Raw genomic sequence first — 18,702 nt, forward strand, 5'->3', positions numbered from 1 at the left:
TGGCAGGCAGCTCAGCCCTCCCTTCCCCTCCACCTCTCCACAAGAGGCAGAGCTCCAAAAGCCCCAGGGTTAAGCAATGCTCTGGGAGAAAGGGGTCAGAGCACAAGGGGTCAGAAGGGACAACCCACAGGCTCTCCTGCTAGCAGAGATCATTACTGCAGTTCACTGAACTCTCCTGCCCAACCTGTTGCATTTCCCTGCACAGGGAAAGGCAGAAGATGAAGCCCTGTGCTGCTCCTAGGAAGCCACAAACAGTAAAGGTGAATCCTACCATCCAGAGCTTGCTCCCAGTCCTGAAACACCTTCAGGAAAAGCTTCCTGCAGAGAAGTCCTTAGGGAGATGGGTGCCTTGCTAGCCCCAAACTTCTTGAACGTCCCCACATTGGGGTAATGCAGGGAACTAATTAGAACAATGATTTAGGTGGCCAAAACATGCATGTTAGGAGAGCAGAACCCAGGCAGAGGAAACACAAGGCCAGCTGTGTCCTTCAAACCTCACTTGCTGTGGGCAGTCCATCTACAGAGCTACTCACAACAAAACACAGAATCACACTACAGAAACCTCCTTGGATTTCACAGTTCTGAGCAGCTGGACTCCAGTGCTGCACAAACCCAGCTTACTGGGGCAACTGGAGCTCAAAGTCATGCAAGCAGCCTGGGAACACTCCCATCCTCCACAAAGCCTGGAGCCAGGCTGGGGACATCACCTCCAGAGAGCACCTTCCAGTGCCTGAAGGGGCTCCAGGAGAGCTGGGGAGGGACTTGGGACAAGGGCCTGGAGGGATGGGAGCCTGCGAGGGGGAAGGGTTTGGAGCTGGGAGAGGGGAGATGGAGAGGAGATCTTGGGCAGGGAGGGAGGGAGGGAGAAATGGTTTGGTTGGACTTGGTGATCTCCAAGGTCCTTTCCAGCCATGAGCATTCTGTGATTCTCAGGTGTGGGACATGGGTTAGTGGTGGCCTGGAATAAGGTGATGTCCTGGCTGGGCTGGAGTGGGCTAGGAGAAGGGGGAAGGGTTTGGAGCTGGGAGAGGGGAGCTGGGGATGAGATGTGAGGGAGGAATTGCTTGGGGTGAGGGTGCTGAGCCCCTGGTTGCCCAGGTTGCCCAAGGAAGCTGTGGCTGCCCCATCCCTGGCAGTGTCTCAGCCCAGGTTGGATGGGGCTTGGAGCACCCTGGGCTGGGGGAGGGGGCCCTGACCATGGCAGGAGGGGCACTGGGGGGGCTTTAGGGTCCCATCCCAGGAGTTACAAGGTTCTGGAGATGCAGCAGAGCCACGTGCAGCCCACGCACAGCCCAAGGGGCAGCACCACAGCCCAGGCACACTGAGGTTCTGCTGGAGCCCAGCCATGGTCCATACTCACCACCTGGCTGATGTCATATCCCCAGGGCAGGAAGAGAATCCCTGTGTTATATTTCTCCCAGTGGGAGAGGATGAATGAAAACAAGACCACCCATAAGAGGAGGTAGAGAACGAAGACGCTGACGCCCGTGGAGCCTCGTCCAAAGGTGGAGTAGACTGTCACCACAAAGAAGACACAGGCCCAGCTGTCCAGGCCGTGGTCAAAGAGCTCTCCCAGAGGGGTGCTGGAGTTGGTGCGCCGAGCCTGCTTCCCATCAACCCCATCTGTGGGAAGAGAAGAAAGGGAAATGGGGAGTTCTGCTGGATACCCCCCGGAGCACTGCAGGGAGAAGGGAACAGGGAGCAGCAGCCTCCCCTGGGTCCATCTCCCCCCTCCCCTGGGGAGTGTGCTCCCCACCCCCTGCTCCCTTTGAGACTGAGAAATGCAAATAATTGGGCAGGGTTTAATTTATTGACAGCAGGCCCAGAACTGCACAATTTGCCTCCAAGTCAGTGCCCAGCATCCTCTGGGACAGCCTCCTGCTGGCTTCCCAAAGCAGCTCCCAGGAGCTGGGTGTCCCTGCTGGCTGCAGGGGGTTGGACCAGGTGACCTTCAGAGGTCCCTTCCAACCCCAATTCCTCCCTGATTCAAGCTGCTCCAGCAGGGCCAGGATTCATGCATGGCAGAAACCCAACATTACAGCATTTCTCAATGGGCTGGGAGATAAGAGGACAGCCAGGCACGGCGTGGACACAGCCACAGCTCAGCCAGCTCAAGTCTTACCTAAGGTGTAGGCCATGAAGTTGAGGATGCCCACAATGACCCACACTGTGTTTGGAACGTGCTGGTGATCAGGAGCTGTGGAGAGCAGAAAGACCCAGCTGAGGACAGCCCAGGGGGATCTTGCACCAGGTTCAGTTCAGTGAAGCTCAACAAGAATTGGCAGTTCCCCCAAAGCACCCCCAGAGCTCAAAGGGTCAAACCACAGCATTGGCTTTCCAGGAGGTGATGGCAGAGCTGGTCCAAAGCAGGATGTGAAACCCAGTCACCAGGGACTTGGCTTTCCAGGACATAACTTCTCCTCTGTGCCCAGCTCTCCAAAGCCTCAGGATGTAAGAGCTGCTGCTGGTAGCTCCCAACTGTTACCCAAACAGGAGACACGGATGGGGCTTGGAGCAACCTGGTCTGGTGGGAGGTGTCTGCCCAGGACAGGGGGTTTGGAACTTTATCATCTTTAAGGTCCCTTCCAACCCAAACCAGCCTGGGATTCTGTGAAGAACTCAGACTCTCCTCCACCACGTGCCCAAGCAGAGCCTCTCTGGGATGTGGCAACGTTCTGCTTCTGCAGAAACCTGTCAGGGCTCCCCACCCTGCCTCCTGCCTCCAGCCTGCCCTCCTTTCCTGAGTTCCTCTCCACCTCCTCCAGCACGGTGTGGGCAGGCAGCCAGCCTGGCACCCAGGGAGCCCAGAGGTGCATTTGAACACAACCAACCCAGAGCAAAGCAGGCAGGGACAGTGGCTTCTTGGTGTCTTGTCCCAGGGAGGGCACCCGGGGCTCTCCTAAAGGGGAGCAATAATTCCATGAAGTGTCACCTTTTCTAAGAGCAGCAAGGTGGTGCCTTTCCTGCAGCTGCTGGAGGGCACCACAGCCACCAAACGACCTGAGGAGGGGAGGCACAAGCTCCTGGAGGTCTCACCACCTCAATGCCAAGGTGTCTCTCTGAACAGGGCACGTGTAACATGGATGTATAAAAGGGTCCCAAAGCCTGAGCTTCACCATCCCTTTGGCAGAGCCCAGGTTTCTGGATGTCCTGGGGATTCCCACACTGAGGCTCCTTCCCTGAGCTGCTCTCAGCTTTTCTTCTCATGGCTCATGGACCAAGAACACAGCCCAGACCTCAGCTAACAGCCCCCAGTGCCACCTGAGCTTTTGAAAGCCTGGCCTCTGGGGCAGACTCCTGACAGCCAAGCCCCAGAAACCACTGCTTTTCCCACTTAACTTCTGTGGTTTGATGCTTGGCCCAGTTTTAGAAGAATGAGATGAACCCTTCTGAGCAACCTGAACCAAACCTGGCAGGGGCAAAGGGAGAGACAAATAAGAGAGGGGAAGCCATTGGTAAGGGACTGAGAGTTACCATGCTGTGTTCATCTGCTCCCTGGGACACCCCATGAGGAAAGGGACAACCCAGGGAGGAAGGGGACAGCCCCAGGAGGAAGGGGACACCTTGGGGCTCAATGAACATGGGTGCTTTTCAAGTTTAAAGCTGCACACATCCTTCCCTTAGGCTTTTTCAGAGCCTAAGCCTTTTTCAGAGTTTTTCAGGGGAAACTGAGGCAGGGGGCTTTGCCTTGGTTAGTCTGGAGGTGGTGCTGGTGTGGTGCTGCCAGTTTGCTGGGATGCAAAGACCAAGGCTGTAGCTGGGGCCTTCAGGGAAGCAGTTTCCCTCAGAACTCTGCTCAGGTTTGAAATGGGGGCACTGGGACTGTGTCTGCTCTGGAGGCAAAGCCACCTCCTGCTCCACAGCTTCTTGCTCCTTCCTCCTCCTCCTCCTCCCCAGGCTGCCAGCCAGGCCCAGGCCCACCCAGCAGCCAAGGGAAGGTGACAAGTCCCCATCATGGAGCCCAACGAGTTCAACCCCCCCCCCCAACTCTGTCCCTCCTCTGGAGCAGGGGATGCCCAGAGTTCATCAAGGAGCAGCAGAAGTCACAGCAGAGGAGGTGACAGATGCCACCACTGTGATGCTTCTCATCCAACCAGGGAGGTGCAACCTTACCAGAAGCATAAAAGTCAGGGTCGAAGTATGCCATGAGGAAGAAGTTGAAGACAAGCAGGAGGAAGCCAGAGAACGTGATCAAATTTGGGGCCAGCCAGGTAGGGAAGATCTGAGGGAAAGCAAGCACAAGAACACACAGACTCATCACGAGGTGGCCAGGGACACAGTCCTGCTCCTGCCACAGCAGAGAACCTGGTGACAACCAGGGGGTGGTGGGGCAGCAGGGAGCTGGGGGGTGGCATGCAGGGAGCTGGGGGGTGGCTGGAAGGCTGTGCCAGCTGACAGAGAGGACTTTGTGGTGCCCCAAGTGCCAGCAGAGCAGGAGGAGGAGGTCTCACCTTCACTATGGTGTTCCAGAAGGGGTGCATGATGTACAGGGACAGGGGGTTGCTGTCCACGGCGCTGTACTGCCAACAACAAGGAGAAACAAAACCCAGGAGTAAGGGCTCCCAAACCACTGCAGAGAAGCCAGAGGCCCCCAGAGATGGAGCTTCCCATGAGGACACCTCCTGCCAGAGCTGTGGCATTGCCAGAATGCTTGGGGCAGGGGCAGGGTCATCAGCAAACAACCCAAAAAGCACCCAGCAGCTCCTGTGACACGGCATGGACATGCAGAGGAAGCTCTTGGTGTAGGTCTGCACCCCAGCCCTCCCTCCACAGGGCTGGGACAACAGCTTTGGGAAGGAACCCCAGAGCTTTAGGAAGGAACCCCAGAGCTTTGGGAAGGAACCCCAGAGCTTTGGGAAGGAACACAACAGGAAAACAAGTTTTTGGAAGGCATGAAAACTCAAGGTCCTGCAACCATGGGAACCCTCATCAAGGACAGCTTGGGAATGCTCTTCCCTGAGCAACCCTGTGGGGTTCCTTGTTCCTCAAGATGAGCAGGACCAGGGAACTTCTGGGTTCAGCACCCAAAGGTGCCATGCAGAGGGGCAAAGAGAGTCAGTCCCACCAGCCCTGAGAGTTGGGAACCTCCTTCAGTCAAGGATTAACCCACTAGAGATGGCAGCTACCACTGTCCCAACATCTCCAGTCACTTGGAAGATCCTTTCTCCCCCCAGCAGATATTTACAAACAAGGTCTTCAGCCCCCTCCCTGTCCTACAGGATCTGCAAACCCCCATGTGCCCCACCATGCCATCCTGCATCCACAAGCATCTCCAGATCCCAGCCATCCCACAGCAGTTTCAGGCACAGAGGGTTGTTTGGTGCCTCTGCATCTCCCCTGGGCTGGCTGATGTGGTCACTGGGATGTGGTCACTTCTCCTCACTCATTAGGGCAGAGCTGGACAGGCAGGACAAGTCTGTTCCAGGCCCCACTGTTCCAAAAGGATGAGGACAGGCTGGTGAAGGACCACAGGGATGATCCAAGGAGGGGAGACCTCATCCCTGGGGTCCTGTATTGAAGGGTGGCTGCAAAGAACCAGAGGCCCTTTTGCCAAGGAGTGCTGGGGAGAAGAGGAGGGCTGGGGGGTGCAAACTGCTGCTGCCTGGGGAGCTTCTGACTGGGCACAGGAGGAAAACCTTTCAGGATGAGCACAACCAGCTGCTGGAATCATCTCCACGTTTGGCAGGAAAGGTGGGAGCAGGAGATCCTTGAGTCCCTTCCCAGCTGGGATGTGTTGGTGAGGAGGCAGGGGAGGTGGTGTCTCTGCAGCTGGGGGGGAGGCTGCCTGCCTGGGGCTGCTCTCCTCCTGGAGCTGTCTCTGGAGGGCCAGGGGTGCTCAGGGCTGCCTCCCCCTCTGCTTCTGCCCCCTGAGAGCTGAGGAGCTGGAGCTGGAGGGGCTGGGCTGAGGGGCTTTGCCCAACGTGCCTGCCTGCCTGCCACACGGGGCTCTTGGAATGAGAGGATCTCCAAGGTCCCTCCCAACCCAAACCATGATTCCTGAACCCCCAGCCAGCTCTTCCCTCTCCTCCCTGTGACCAGGTGGTTCCCCCACTGGGGATGTCCCAGGAATCCTGGAGGAGCTGAGGAGCAAAGAGGAACAAAGCCCTGAGCTCAGTGCTGAGGTTTAAGGCAGAAGGAATTTCCATCCCCAGCTGAGTGCAGTGGGAGGGGGGGGAGGGAGAGAGACAGAATTCCAAAGGCTTTAGGAGATCACAGGATTGGAACTGCTGGTCAGGGAAGGAGCAGAGCAGGAGATGGATTCAACCTCGTTCTCCCCAAAACAGCCTGGAACAAGAAACCAGAGCTGACACTTGGAGCAGGGAAGAGCTCTGGGGTCCCTGTGCTGCCATCTCTAAAGTCCCATGGCCCGTGGAGATTTCCTCTTTCCCTCCACATCTGGGGACTTGAGGGGGATAAAAGTCCCTAAGCAGCTTTTCCCCATGGCTGCACGTGGTCCCACCTCACTCCCAGACCTGGAATGCCCTGGTTCTCCTGGCAGAGGGCAACTGTTCTGCAGAGGTCACAGAATCCCAGGATGTTTATGTTGGAAGAGACCTCCAAGCTCTTCAGTCCAACCTTTGACCAGCTCCATGATCTCACTACCAAACCCTGTCCTTAAGGACCAGGGCCCAAAGCCTTTGAAATGCCTCCAGGGATGGGAACTCCACCACTGTCCTGGGCCATCCCAATGCCTGACAGCCCTCTCAAGGAAAAAATCTTTCCTGACATCCATCCTAACCCATCCCTGGCACAGCTTCCATCCCTTCCCTCTGCTCCTATCCCATCCCTCAGGAGCAGAGGCTGTTTCCCTCCTGGCTCCAACCTCCCTGAGGCAGTTGCAGAGATCCATGAGGTCTCCTCTCACCTCCTCCAGACCAAACACCCCCAGCTCCTCAGCCCCTCACAGGATTTCTGCTCCAGGCCCTTCCTCACCTTTCTTGCTCTTGATAAAACCAACCTCAGCTTCACCTTGACACCTGAAAGGACACCTCTGCCTGCTGAGCAAGGCTGCTCTGCCACCTCAGGGGACACCAAAGGAACCAAGGAGCTGGCACCAGACTGGTGTCACCCTAAGGGACAGGGATTCCTGGCAGCCAGGACAGTCACCTGCCCGAGTATCAGTGACCTGCCAGGGACCTTCAGAACTCCCAAACACCACCAGGTCCTGGCTCCTGCAACTCCCTGCAGCATCACCTCCTCCAGAGCCTGGGGGAGAGAGTTGGGGGTGTTGAGGCTGGAGAAGAGAAGGCTGCAATGGGGAGACCTTAGAGCACCTTCCAGTGCCTGAAGGGGCTCCAGGAAAGCTGGGGAGGGACTTGGGACAAGGGCCTGGAGGGATGGGAGCCTGCGAGGGGGAAGGGTTTGCAGCTGGGAGAGGGGAGATGGAGAGGAGATCTTGGGCAGGGAGGGAGGGAGGGAGAAATGGTTTGGTTGGACTTGGTGATCTCCAAGGTCCTTTCCAGCCATGAGCATTCTGTGATTCTCAGGTGTGGGACATGGGTTAGTGGTGGCCTGGAATAAGGTGATGTCCTGGCTGGGCTGGAGTGGGCTAGGAGAAGGGGAAGGGTTTGGAGCTGGGAGAGGGGAGATGGGGATGAGATGTGAGGGAGGAATTGCTTGGGGTGAGGGTGCTGAGCCCCTGGTTGCCCAGGTTGCCCAAGGAAGCTGTGGCTGCCCCATCCCTGGCAGTGTCTCAGCCCAGGTTGGATGGGGCTTGGAGCACCCTGGGCTGGGGAAGGGGGCCCTGACCATGGCAGGGGGGGCACTGGGGGTGCTTTGAGGTCCCTTCCAAACCCTGACACTCTGGGAACACATGAAGCAGGTTTACCTATCAGCACCCATCAACCCAGCTGCAGAAAGGTTGCCCAGGATGGTGAGTGGGGAAGATGAACCTCCAGGGGTCTGGGGCAGGGAGAGGAGGATCAGCCAGCAATGACCTTGGGGGATGGGATCAGAGGGATCAGAGCAGTGACCCCGGGGAGGAACAGGGAGGAAGTGAAGGCAGAAGCAAAAATGCAGAAACAGGAAATCCCAGGAGCAGTGCAAGAGCTGAAAGACTTTCCTGCTGCTGCCAGAGCTGATTCAGACACTCAACAGGAGGGCTGAAGCACCCAAGAAGGCATCAGAGCAGTTCTACAGACCTGCTCCTGCTGCAGGAGGACAGAAGGGATCAGGGTGAGCAGAGCAGCTCAGCCCAGGAAGGGGAAGAGGCAGCAGCTGCTCTGCATCTCCATCCCCATACCTCAACCTCCCCCCTTGGGGCACTCAGACCCCACCAGGTCACCCCAAACCTCACTCCCTGAGGGGCCAGTGAGCTGAACCATAGAATCATGGAATGGTTTGGGTGGGAAGGGACCTCAAAGGTCCCTAAGTGCCCCCCCTGCCATGGTCAGGGACCCCTCCCCCAGCCCAGGGTGCTCCAAGCCCCATCCAACCTGGGCTGAGACACTGCCAGGGATGGGGCAGCCACAACTTCCTTGGGCAACCTGGGCAACCAGGGGCTCAGCACCCTCACCCCAAACCATCTCTTCCTTATGTCTAACCAAGCTGAAATGGCCCCTCCAGGCTGAGCTGCCCCTCACAGAGGATCCTTGCAGGATCACAGCCTCAGCCTCCTCCTCTCCAGAGGACCCCTGAAGACCACGGCAGAACTGGGTCAGAGCCAGGAAGAGCTGGGTTGATCAATGCCAACTCATCAACCTGGAGAACACATGAGTCAGTGCCAGGAGAGAGAATTCCTTAGATCATAAGGATAAAAAAAGAAAAGAAAAAAAAATCAAGTTTGAACTTCTCAGTGTACCCACGAGAGGCAAAGCCAAACCCACGTGCAGCAGGAGATGGCTGCAGATGGAGCCAGGCATGGCAGGGGGAGGAGGAGGAGTTTCCACAGAGATGATGTTAAAGGCACAAAGAAAACATTTTTTCCTATTATTTTTTTGTTTCCAAGCCCTCTGAAGCACATATCATTCTACACAGCCCTCGTCCTGCCCCTCCACAGAAGAGGAAACTCACCAGCAGCAGGAAACTTGAGCTGCAGTACTCTGTACAGACCCTGATTTGTGTCAGGCACCTCACTGCCAGCACCCCAACTACCATGGCCACTTGTTTTCTGAGCCAGCTCCTGGGGAAGTGACCCTTCAGCCTCCAGTTCTCCTCCAAAGAGCCCCAGCAGCCCAACTAACAGAGGTAACCAGCAGTGGTGACTGCTAGAAAGGAGCTCAGCATGGCCAAGGTTCCCCAGGCACAGCAGAAAAACTGCAGGGAACTTTCAGGGCAATCAGAAGGAGCCAGGATGGGCCTGACAAGCAGCCCATGAGGGGCAGAAATGGGAAGAGCTGGGACCTGGATCTCACAGAATCCCAGAATCATTTGGGTTGGAAAGGAGCTCTGGAACCCTCAAGTCCAACCCTTGATCCACTCCCCCCGTGGTTCCCAGCCCATGGCACTCAGTGCCACATCCAGGCTCTTTGGAAAGATCTCCAGACACGGAGAATCCACTACTTCCCTGGGCAGCCCATTCCAATGCCTGATCACCCTCTCCAGAAAGAAATTCTTTCTCATCTCCAACCTAAACCTCCCCTGGCACAACTTGAGACCCTGCCCTCTTGTCTTGCTGAGAGTTGCCTGGGAAAAGAGCCCAACCCCCCCCTGGCTCCAACCTCCTTTCAGGGAGTTGCAGAGAGTGATGAGGTCTCCCCTGAGCCTCCTCTTCTCCAGCCTCAACACCCCCAGCTCCCTCAGCCCTTCCTCACAGCAATTCTGCTGGATCCCTTCACAGCCTCCTTGCTCTTCTCTGGACCTGCTCCAGCACCTCAACCTCCTTCCTGAGCTGAGGGTCCCACTGGTTTGGGTGGGAAGGGACTTCAAGTCACCTAACTCCAACCCTGCCATGGTCAGGGACCCCTCCCCCAGCCCAGGGTGCTCCAAGCCCCATCCAACCTGGGCTGAGACACTGCCAGGGATGGGGCAGCCACAGCTTCCTTGGGCAACCTGGGCAACCAGGGGCTCAGCACCCTCACCCCAAGCAATTCCTCCCTCACATCTCATCCCCAGCTCCCCTCTCCCAGCTCCAAACCCTTCCCCCTTCTCCTAGCCCACTCCAGCCCAGCCAGGACATCACCTTATTCCAGGCCACCACTAACCCATGTCCCACACCTGAGAATCACAGAATGCTCATGGCTGGAAAGGACCTTGGAGATCACCAAGTCCAACCAAACCATTTCTCCCTCCCTCCCTCCCTGCCCAAGATCTCCTCTCCATCTCCCCTCTCCCAGCTGCAAACCCTTCCCCCTCGCAGGCTCCCATCCCTCCAGGCCCTTGTCCCAAGTCCCTCCCCAGCTTTCCTGGAGCCCCTTCAGGCACTGGAAGGTGCTCTAAGGTCTCCCCGGTGCAGCCTTCTCTTCTCCAGCCTCAACACCCCCAACTCTCTCAGCCTGGCTCCAGAGCAGAGCTGCTCCAGCCCTCCCAGCAGCTCCAGGGCCTCCTCTGCACTGGCTCCAACAGCTCCGGGTCCTTCTGCTGATGGGGACCCCAGAGATGGACACAGCTTTACCCCAGGGGGGTCTCCCCAGAGCAGAGGGGACAATCCCCTCCCTGGCCCTGCTGCCCACATTCTGGGGGTGCAGCCCAGAAGGATTTGAGCACCCAAACAGCAGAGTGGCCCCAGGGAGCTCCTGTGCCCAGAAGGAAGGGGCAGACAGATGGTTTGCAGCAGCACCAGAGCCTCACCCTGGGAGCATCAACCCAACCACCAAGAGAGGAGCAGCCCTGGCCTGACAGCCCCAGCACCTCCATGCTGGGAGGGCCTGGATGAGTCCCTGGCCAAGTCAGCTTCTCATAAAAAAAGAAAAAAACCAACCTGAATCTCACAGGGGTTTGAAGTTCCTCCTAGGAACTTCCTCCTCCCTGCAGGAGCCACTGTGGACTGAAGCAGCAGCCTCCTGACCACAAAGGGTTTGTTTCACCACTGCCCCTGTGTGGCTGCAAACAGAGTCTGGGAGCCCCCTCCCAAAGTAGAGCTCGGGATCTTCAACCTCCCTGCTGAGCAGCCATCCCTGTGCTGAGGAGCTGTGAGCACCAGGAGAGATGTTCCTGGAAGCTCAGCACTCAGCAGCACCTCACCCCACACATCACCAGTGTCTCCAAAAAGCCAACCCAAGCCCTCACCTCGCTGCTGAGCACAGAACAGAAGCTCAGCCAGGTCCTTCCCAGTGAGCCTGCAGGCACTGAGGTGTCTCCTCCAACCATGGCAAGCAGGGGGCTCTCAGAGCACAAGAGCTGCAAGGGACACAGGAGCCTGGGCAGAGGTTCAAAACCCCTGAATTTAATCACAGAGGAGGAGAAGAAGAAAAAAAAAAACAAACCAAAACCACCTCTAACTTTTGCAGCTGCTCATCTTGGAAGTTAATGGAGCCTTGGAGGGCTCCTGGGCTTCCTGGACCTCCTTACCAGGAGCCACCATCCCTGGAGGTGCTGGACACCCCTGGAGACACGGCACTTCAGGACAGGGTTCTGTGGGCATGGTGCTGCTGGGTTGATGTTGGACCTGTTGGTCTTGGAGCTCTTCTCCAACCTTAATGACTCCAGGATTCTGCCCTCCACAGCCCAGCCCCTCGGGATGCTCTTCCCACACACAGAGCCTCCCCAGAGGAAGGAAAAGAGCCCCGGGGGAAGGAGTGAGGTGGTTGAAGAACAGGGCTCAGAGGCTCCTTCTCCTGCCCAGGAGCCTGCAGAAGGCAGCAGTTTCCCTGGGGGTGAGGAGGGGGTGAGGAGGCCCTGGCCCTTTCACCACCCTCAGCCTCACACACACGTTGCCAGCAGCCAAAATCTCTGGTTCCTGCTGCTCCCCACACCAGTTTGGTGGCTGTGCCACCACCCCAGGCACACGCTGGGGTCTCCCTGTGCAGATCTCTGCAGGGTTGGTGTTGCCAGAGCAGCCTGCCAAAGCCTGCCAGGCATCTGCTTCCCACAGCTGTGCTCCCCATGGCACCCCAAGGCAAGGAGATTTCCTGAGGATTTCCTGAAGGGAAGAGCACCTCCTCCTTCAGGGCACAGAGGTCCCACCTTGTAGGGCAAGATTAAAGGATCTGCAGAAATGTTTAGATCACAGAAGGGGCTGGAAGGGACCTCTGGGGATCCAACCCCTCTGTCAGAGAGGTGGCACAGGATGGTGTCCAGGTGGGTTGGGAATGTCACCAGAGATGGGGACTCCCCCACCTCTCTGAGCAGCCCATTCCAGTGCTCTGCCACCCTCAAAGCCCAGAAGTTCCTCCTGGTGTTTGTTTGGATGGTGCCCATTACCTCTGAGCACCACTGAAAAAAAGGCTGGTCCTGTCCTGACCCCTGAAGTACCAGTAAGTGCTGGTAAGATCCCCTCAGGTCTTCTCCAGACCCCATCCCTCAGCCCTTCCTCAGAGGAGAGATGTCCCTGTCCCCTCTGTGGCCCTTTGCTGTCTCCTCCAGCACTTCCCTCCTGGAACAGGAGAGCACAAAGCAGACAGAGCTGATGGACCTGCAGCAGCTCTGCTGGTGGCACTGGTTGGGGCTGGGGACAGCCCAGGAGATGAGGGGTCCTCATCTGGATGAAGAAGGGTGAGGAGCATCCAGGAGGAGAGCACTTCCCACAGGACAAGGAAATCCTTGTGCTGCTCAGCCCTTGGGTGCTTCCAGTGCCCCCAGGTCTCAGCTGACACTGCAGGACAAGGGACACACTGCAAACCCAGCCTGCTGGGTCCCCCTGGCCAGGAGAAGTCACCTCCTGCTCCACCAGGGGAGCAGTGACCCCCCTGGCAGTCCTGCTGAGCACAGACCCCTCAGCCACAGGAGGAACTCAGCTCCAAGGCCACCAGTGTGCCCTTGCTTTCCTCCAGGAAGCCCTCAGGAGCATCCTTCCCATCCCACAGCAGGAATGAGGAACAGACTTGTTTCCCCATCAGAAAATCCTGCCAGAGCTCAAAGGATGGAGCTGAGGGAAACATCTCCCATGGACAGGGTCTGCCCTGCAAGGATGGATCAGAGCCCCCCTGAGGCTGCAGCACCAGCTTCTCACTATCTGAAGCAATGCAAGATCTCCATGAGGGCACGAAGATGACCAGAGGGCTGGAACACCTCTCCTTGGAGCCCTAAGAGAGAGCTGGGGATGCTCAGTACTCTTCTGAGCACTGCTGGCTGCTGCCAGGACACTTCATCTTACTGCCCAGGAGACACAAGAGCCACCAGGCTGTGTGCTCCCCACATGCTGCCACCACCACCTCCTGCCCAGGAGCCATGTCACAGGAATGGAAGGGGTTTAGGGTGCAGCAGTTGTGCACTAAAAGGCTCTAAAGTTCACCTCCTCAGCACCTCCAGGCGTCTGGGCTGAGACATCAAGCTGTCCCACCTTTGGACCTGAATGGGAGACGTGTCACTGCCTTCCCTCTCCTGTTCCTCCCGTGCCACAGGGAAGGAGTGGCACTCCCACACCCTCCTGCACGGCCGTATCCCCCAGAGGGTAACACAGAGCTTAAGGAGCTCCCCACGTCCAGCCAGAACCCCTACCTGGACTTCACCCCCCCATACACACACACAGACACACAAAAACACAGACACACACAGACAGACAGATACACACAGACACACACACAGCTTCACACCAAACACATCACTCCAGGATTTCCCCTGATCCTCTGTGAGCTGCAGGGAAAAGGCACAGTGAGCACTCAGTGGCTCTGAGATGTGCTCCAGGAATGGTGAACTGGTGACTGTGTGACACCAGTGATGAATAAAGCAGAACCCCAGACTGGCTTGGGTGGGAAGGGACCCTAAAGCCCCCCCAGTGCCCCCCCTGCCATGGTCAGGGACCCCTCCCCCAGCCCAGGGTGCTCCAAGCCCCATCCAACCTGGGCTGAGACACTGCCAGGGATGGGGCAGCCACAGCTTCCTTGGGCAACCTGGGCAACCAGGGGCTCAGCACCCTCACCCCAAGCAATTCCTCCCTCACATCTCATCCCCAGCTCCCCTCTCCCAGCTGCAAACCCTTCCCCCTTCTCCTAGCCCACTCCAGCCCAGCCAGGACATCACCTTATTCCAGGCCACCACTAACCCATGTCCCACACCTGAGAATCACAGAATGCTCATGGCTGGAAAGGACCTTGGAGATCACCAAGTCCAACCAAACCATTTCTCCCTCCCTCCCTCCCTGCCCAAGATCTCCTCTCCATCTCCCCTCTCCCAGCTGCAAACCCTTCCCCCTCGCAGGCTCCCATCCCTCCAGGCCCTTGTCCCAAGTCCCTCTCCAGCTTTCCTGGAGCCCCTTCAGGCACTGGAAGGTGCTCTAAGGTCTCCCCGGTGCAGCCTTCTCTTCTCCAGCCTCAACACCCCCAACTCTCTCAGCCTGGGCACAAGTTCAGTTTGACCAAAACCCCCCCATTTTCTGTCAAAGATCCCACTGCCTGTGGCTGTGGCACTGGAAGATGCTCCAAGGTGTCCCTGGAGGGAACCTGCAGGCTGCCCAAGCCCAGCTCTCAGCCTGTCTGCATCCCAGACAGCCCCAGTGGAGGTGCCGGCAGACACGGGGCATGTGACTGCAATAGGAAAAGCCACGGAAAAAAGCAGGGAAGGTGCCTGGAGCCAGCAGGACAGGGGAGCTGCAGCACCCTGCCCTCACCCACGGTCACATCTCCTTTCTGGCAGCCCAGAGTCCCGCAGCAGTGTGCGGGGGCTGTGTCACACCATGGGGAGCAGGTCCCGGAGCCCTGCGGTGCCTCCCCTGTTCCCCCCCCCGAGCTGGCCCCGCTCCAGCTCCGCATCCGGGCGGAGACAGCGGCAGCAGGGAAGAGCTGTTTGGGTTTCTCTGCAAAAACAGAGCCCTGGAGGGAAGAGGGGGAGGGTTTTCTCTCCTACAGGCTGCAAACTAGCAGCAGACACCTCTGTGAATGTTCCAGATGGTCCCAGTTCCCCCCCCCACCTCCCCTCCTTTCTCCCTGTGTTTTTTCCAGGAGGTTGCTCAGCATCCTCCCGGAACAGCAGACAGGTTTTGTAAGCAGCAGATCTGACCCCTGGCACCCAACCACGAGGTTTACACCCCCAGACAGCCTGGCTGTACCTTCCCTCATGGAGCCACAGAATCAGATCACAAAACCAATCCCAGACTGGTTGGGGTGGGAAGGGACCTTAAAAGTCACCTAATTCCACCCCTGCCATGGTCAGGGACCCCTCCCCCAGCCCAGGGTGCTCCAAGCCCCATCCAACCTGGGCTGAGACACTGCCAGGGATGGGGCAGCCACAGCTTCCAGTCTGTTCCAGTCTCTCACCACCCTCAAATTTAAGAATTTCTTTCTAATATCTGACCTCACTCTCCCCTCTTCCAGTTTTAACCCATTCCCCTTGTCCTCTCCCTACCCCCCCATGTCCAAAGCCCTCCCCCAGCTTTCTTGGAGCCCCTTCAGATATTGGAAGGTTGCTCTGAGCTCACCTGGGAGCCTCCTCTTCTCCAGGCTGAACAACCCCAATCCCTCAGCCTGGCTTCCCAGGGAGGTGCTCAGCCCTCTGAGCATTTGAGTGGCTCCTCTGGACACCTTCCAGGAGCTCTGTGTCCTTCTGGGGTTGGGGACTCCAGAACTGGACACACAACTCCAGGTGGGGTCTCAGCAGAGCAGAGCAGAGGGGGAGAATCCCCTCCCTCAACCATCTGCCTGTTCCTTGGCAGAGACCATCAGGACCCAAGCAGAGATGTGTGTCTGCTTCCTGTGCCCGGGGAAGGCCAACACACAGAGCCTGCTCCAGGGCCTCAAAACCAAGAGCTGCTTTGGGCACCAAGACCTCCAGCCTGCCAGAAACATCCATCACCTGGAGCAGGCTGAGGAGGCAGAGGAAGTGCTGGAGCAGACAGGCTTTTGTCCAGCTCTGCAGCCAACACGGACAGCAGCTCCTCGGGGGAGGCCTTGGCAGGAGCTGCAGAGGATGATTTGTTCCAGCACAGAAATCCCTTCCTTCCCCTTCCAGGGTACCTTGAAGTGTCTTCAGAGGTGACACCCAAAACCTAAAGTCTCCCACTGGATCACGGAATCAGTAAGGCAGGAAAAGACCTCTGAGATCACTGAGTCACCAACCCAACCCCACTGTGCCCACCACCCCATGTCCCTCATCCCCACATCCCCAGGGCTTGCTCTGAAACCCCTCCAGGGATGATGGGGACTCCAGCCCTGCCCTGGGCAGCCTGGGCCAGGCCCTGACAACCCTTGCCAGGCAGAAATTCTTCCCCAGCTCCAACCTAAACCTCCCCTGGCACAACTTGAGGTGTGCCAAAAGTTCCTCTTGTCCCATCCCTTCTTCCTTGGGAGCAGAGCCCGACCCCCCCTGGCTCCAACCTCCTCTCAGGGGCTTGCAGAGAGCCACAAGGTCTCCCCTCAGCCTCCTCTGCTCCAGGATCAGCACCCACAGCTCCCTCAGATGCTCCTCACAACCTCTCCAGACCCTTCCCCAAGAAGAAGTGAGAGGGTTACAGCTGAAGCCTCCCTGATCACCACTGCAGGTTTTGGGGCACAGGCAGAGGAATTCTTCCACCTCCCTTCCCCAGCAGCTCTGGGATGGTTCCCTCCACATCCCTGCCACCCGTGGCACCCAGCCAGCCTGTGACAGAAGGAGTGTCCCCACCTCCCTCTCCCCCAGGCAGGAGGAAGATGCACACTGCAGAGTTACAGCCATCTGGGCTCCTGAGTCCCTGCCTCCCATCTGTGCTGCTGGCAGAGGCAGAGGGGGGAGCGAAGCAGCCAGGGCTGGAGAACCCTGGGGATCATCTTGCACAACCCCTCTCCTGCTCAGCTCCAGGGACAGCACCTTCCCCCTGAGGACACCTTCCTGCCCTTGGGACACATCCTGACTCCTCCACACCCCACCACCACCCCCCAAAATCTGCTTGCTCTTCTCCAGATGGTTTGAGGGCTGGAGAGGCTCTCCCAGGCAGAGCCTGAGGCTGCAGAGGTGACTGCAGCAGGGGCTGGCAGGGCTGTTCCTGCAGAAGGTTTGGGTCTGACCAAGGATCAGCTTTTGGGCTGCTCCCACCTGGGAGCAATGCCCCATCCAAGGGGCTTTCCAGCTACACCACCCTGGGGTGGTGGGGGGTTCCAGTCAGGCCATCTGCTGAGCTGCTGCCACACACTGACCCCTTCCAGCAAGGTCAGAGCCCTGGGGATCAGGCAGGGGACAGGGCAGGAACAGCTGAGTGACTCTGGGGTTATGTTGCACCCCTGCTCCTCCCTCTGTCCTTCTGGGGTGACACCTTGGTGCTCCTGAGAAATGGCTTCCAGGAAAGAGGGGGCAGCTGCTCCCAGAGGTCAAACCCCTCCTCAACCAACAGAGCAGGGATGGGGGGGTCAGGGCATGGGGGGTGTCAGGAGGAAGGGGCCAATCTCTTGTTGGGGGTGCCCAGGAACAGGACAAGGAATAATGGGTTGGAGCTGGAACATGGGAAGTTCCAGCTCAAGCTGAGGAGAAACTTGTGGAGTGTGAGGGAGCCCTGGCCCAGGCTGCCCAGAGAGGTTCTGGAGTCTCCTTCTCTGGAGCCTTTCCAAACCCCCTGGATGTGTTCTGTGTGTCCTGCCCTGGGGGATCCTGCTGGGGCAGGGGGTTGGACTGGATCAGCTCCAGAGCTCCCTTCCAACCCCTGACACTCTGTGACTATGACCCAGAGTGCCACCTTCAAGGCAGAGAGGAGGGAGAGCAGGAGAAGCTCCAGGATTTGGGCCTGGATCTGTTACTTCCTCAAAGCTAAAACAGCAAAGAAACTCAGGGCAGCTGAGTGAGGGGGCTGCACCCCCCAGCCCACCCCCCCAGCCCTGATCTGCTCAGCACAGTGACCCCCCCAGCCAGGAGCTTTCAGCCCCAGGGCACACCCAGCTTCATGGGGCCCTTCACAGAGACCCAGTGAGACCTTCAGAACCACAGTGGGAACCACAGAACCACGGTGAGAACCACAGAACCACAATGAGAACCACAGAACCACAATGAGAACCACAGAACCACCCCCAGACCTTTCACCAAGCCATGATTAGAAGAACAGAGCCATGATTAGAAGCACAGAACCACCCCCAGACCTTTCAGAATCACAGAACCATCACCAGACATTTCACTGAACAACAGAACCATGATTGGAAGCACAGAACCATGATTAGAACAACAGAACCACCCCCAGACCTTTCACAGAACCATGACTGGAACCACAGAACCATGATTAGAAGCACAGAACCATGATTAGAAGCACAGAACCACCCCCAGACCTTTCACAGAACCATGATTAGAAGCACAGAACCACCCCCAGACCTTTCACAGAACCATCAGATGGTTTGGGTTGGAAAAGTCCTTAAAGCTCATGAAGTCCCAGCAGCCCAGGTCCCATCCAACCTGGCCTCCAGCCGTAAGCCCAGACCCAAACCCAAGCCCAGTAAGCACACCACCAGTGTGGAGCTGGTGCCAGGAAGCAGCTGCTGCTGCCCACCCTGCACAGAGCTTCCCTCCTACCCTTGCTCTGCACCCAGGGTCTTGTTGAGAGATTTCCCTGCAACAGCCTTTCCATCAGAGGTGTTTCCAGACAGAGCACAGACCTGGGAGCAGCTCCTCAGTGCCTCCCACACAGCTGAGAAAGCTGCTGCCCCAAGTTCCACTGGAGACTCCCTGCTCACCCCACAGGGACTGGGAGGGAGGGTGGGCACACCACAAGCCCCTCCA

The 18,702-nt window shown here is 57.8% G+C and overlaps 1 protein-coding gene across 2 annotated transcripts in view; it reads right to left on the reverse strand.

The window, feature by feature from the left end:
* SELENOI (selenoprotein I) overlaps positions 1 to 18,702 on the reverse strand; it is a 35,396-nt gene that overhangs the window by 12,967 nt on the left and 3,727 nt on the right. For both annotated transcript variants that reach the window (XM_030468806.1, XM_030468807.1), the window contains exons 2-5: positions 4,452 to 4,520; positions 4,114 to 4,222; positions 2,123 to 2,197; positions 1,361 to 1,623 (exon numbers count right to left, since the gene is read on the reverse strand). In XM_030468806.1, coding sequence (XP_030324666.1) covers positions 1,361 to 1,623; positions 2,123 to 2,197; positions 4,114 to 4,222; positions 4,452 to 4,520 — 516 coding nt within the window. The remainder of the gene's footprint in view (positions 1 to 1,360; positions 1,624 to 2,122; positions 2,198 to 4,113; positions 4,223 to 4,451; positions 4,521 to 18,702) is intronic.

This window comes from Calypte anna, unplaced genomic scaffold (assembly GCF_003957555.1).
Source record: "Calypte anna isolate BGI_N300 unplaced genomic scaffold, bCalAnn1_v1.p scaffold_86_arrow_ctg1, whole genome shotgun sequence".
NCBI lineage: Eukaryota > Metazoa > Chordata > Aves > Apodiformes > Trochilidae > Calypte > Calypte anna.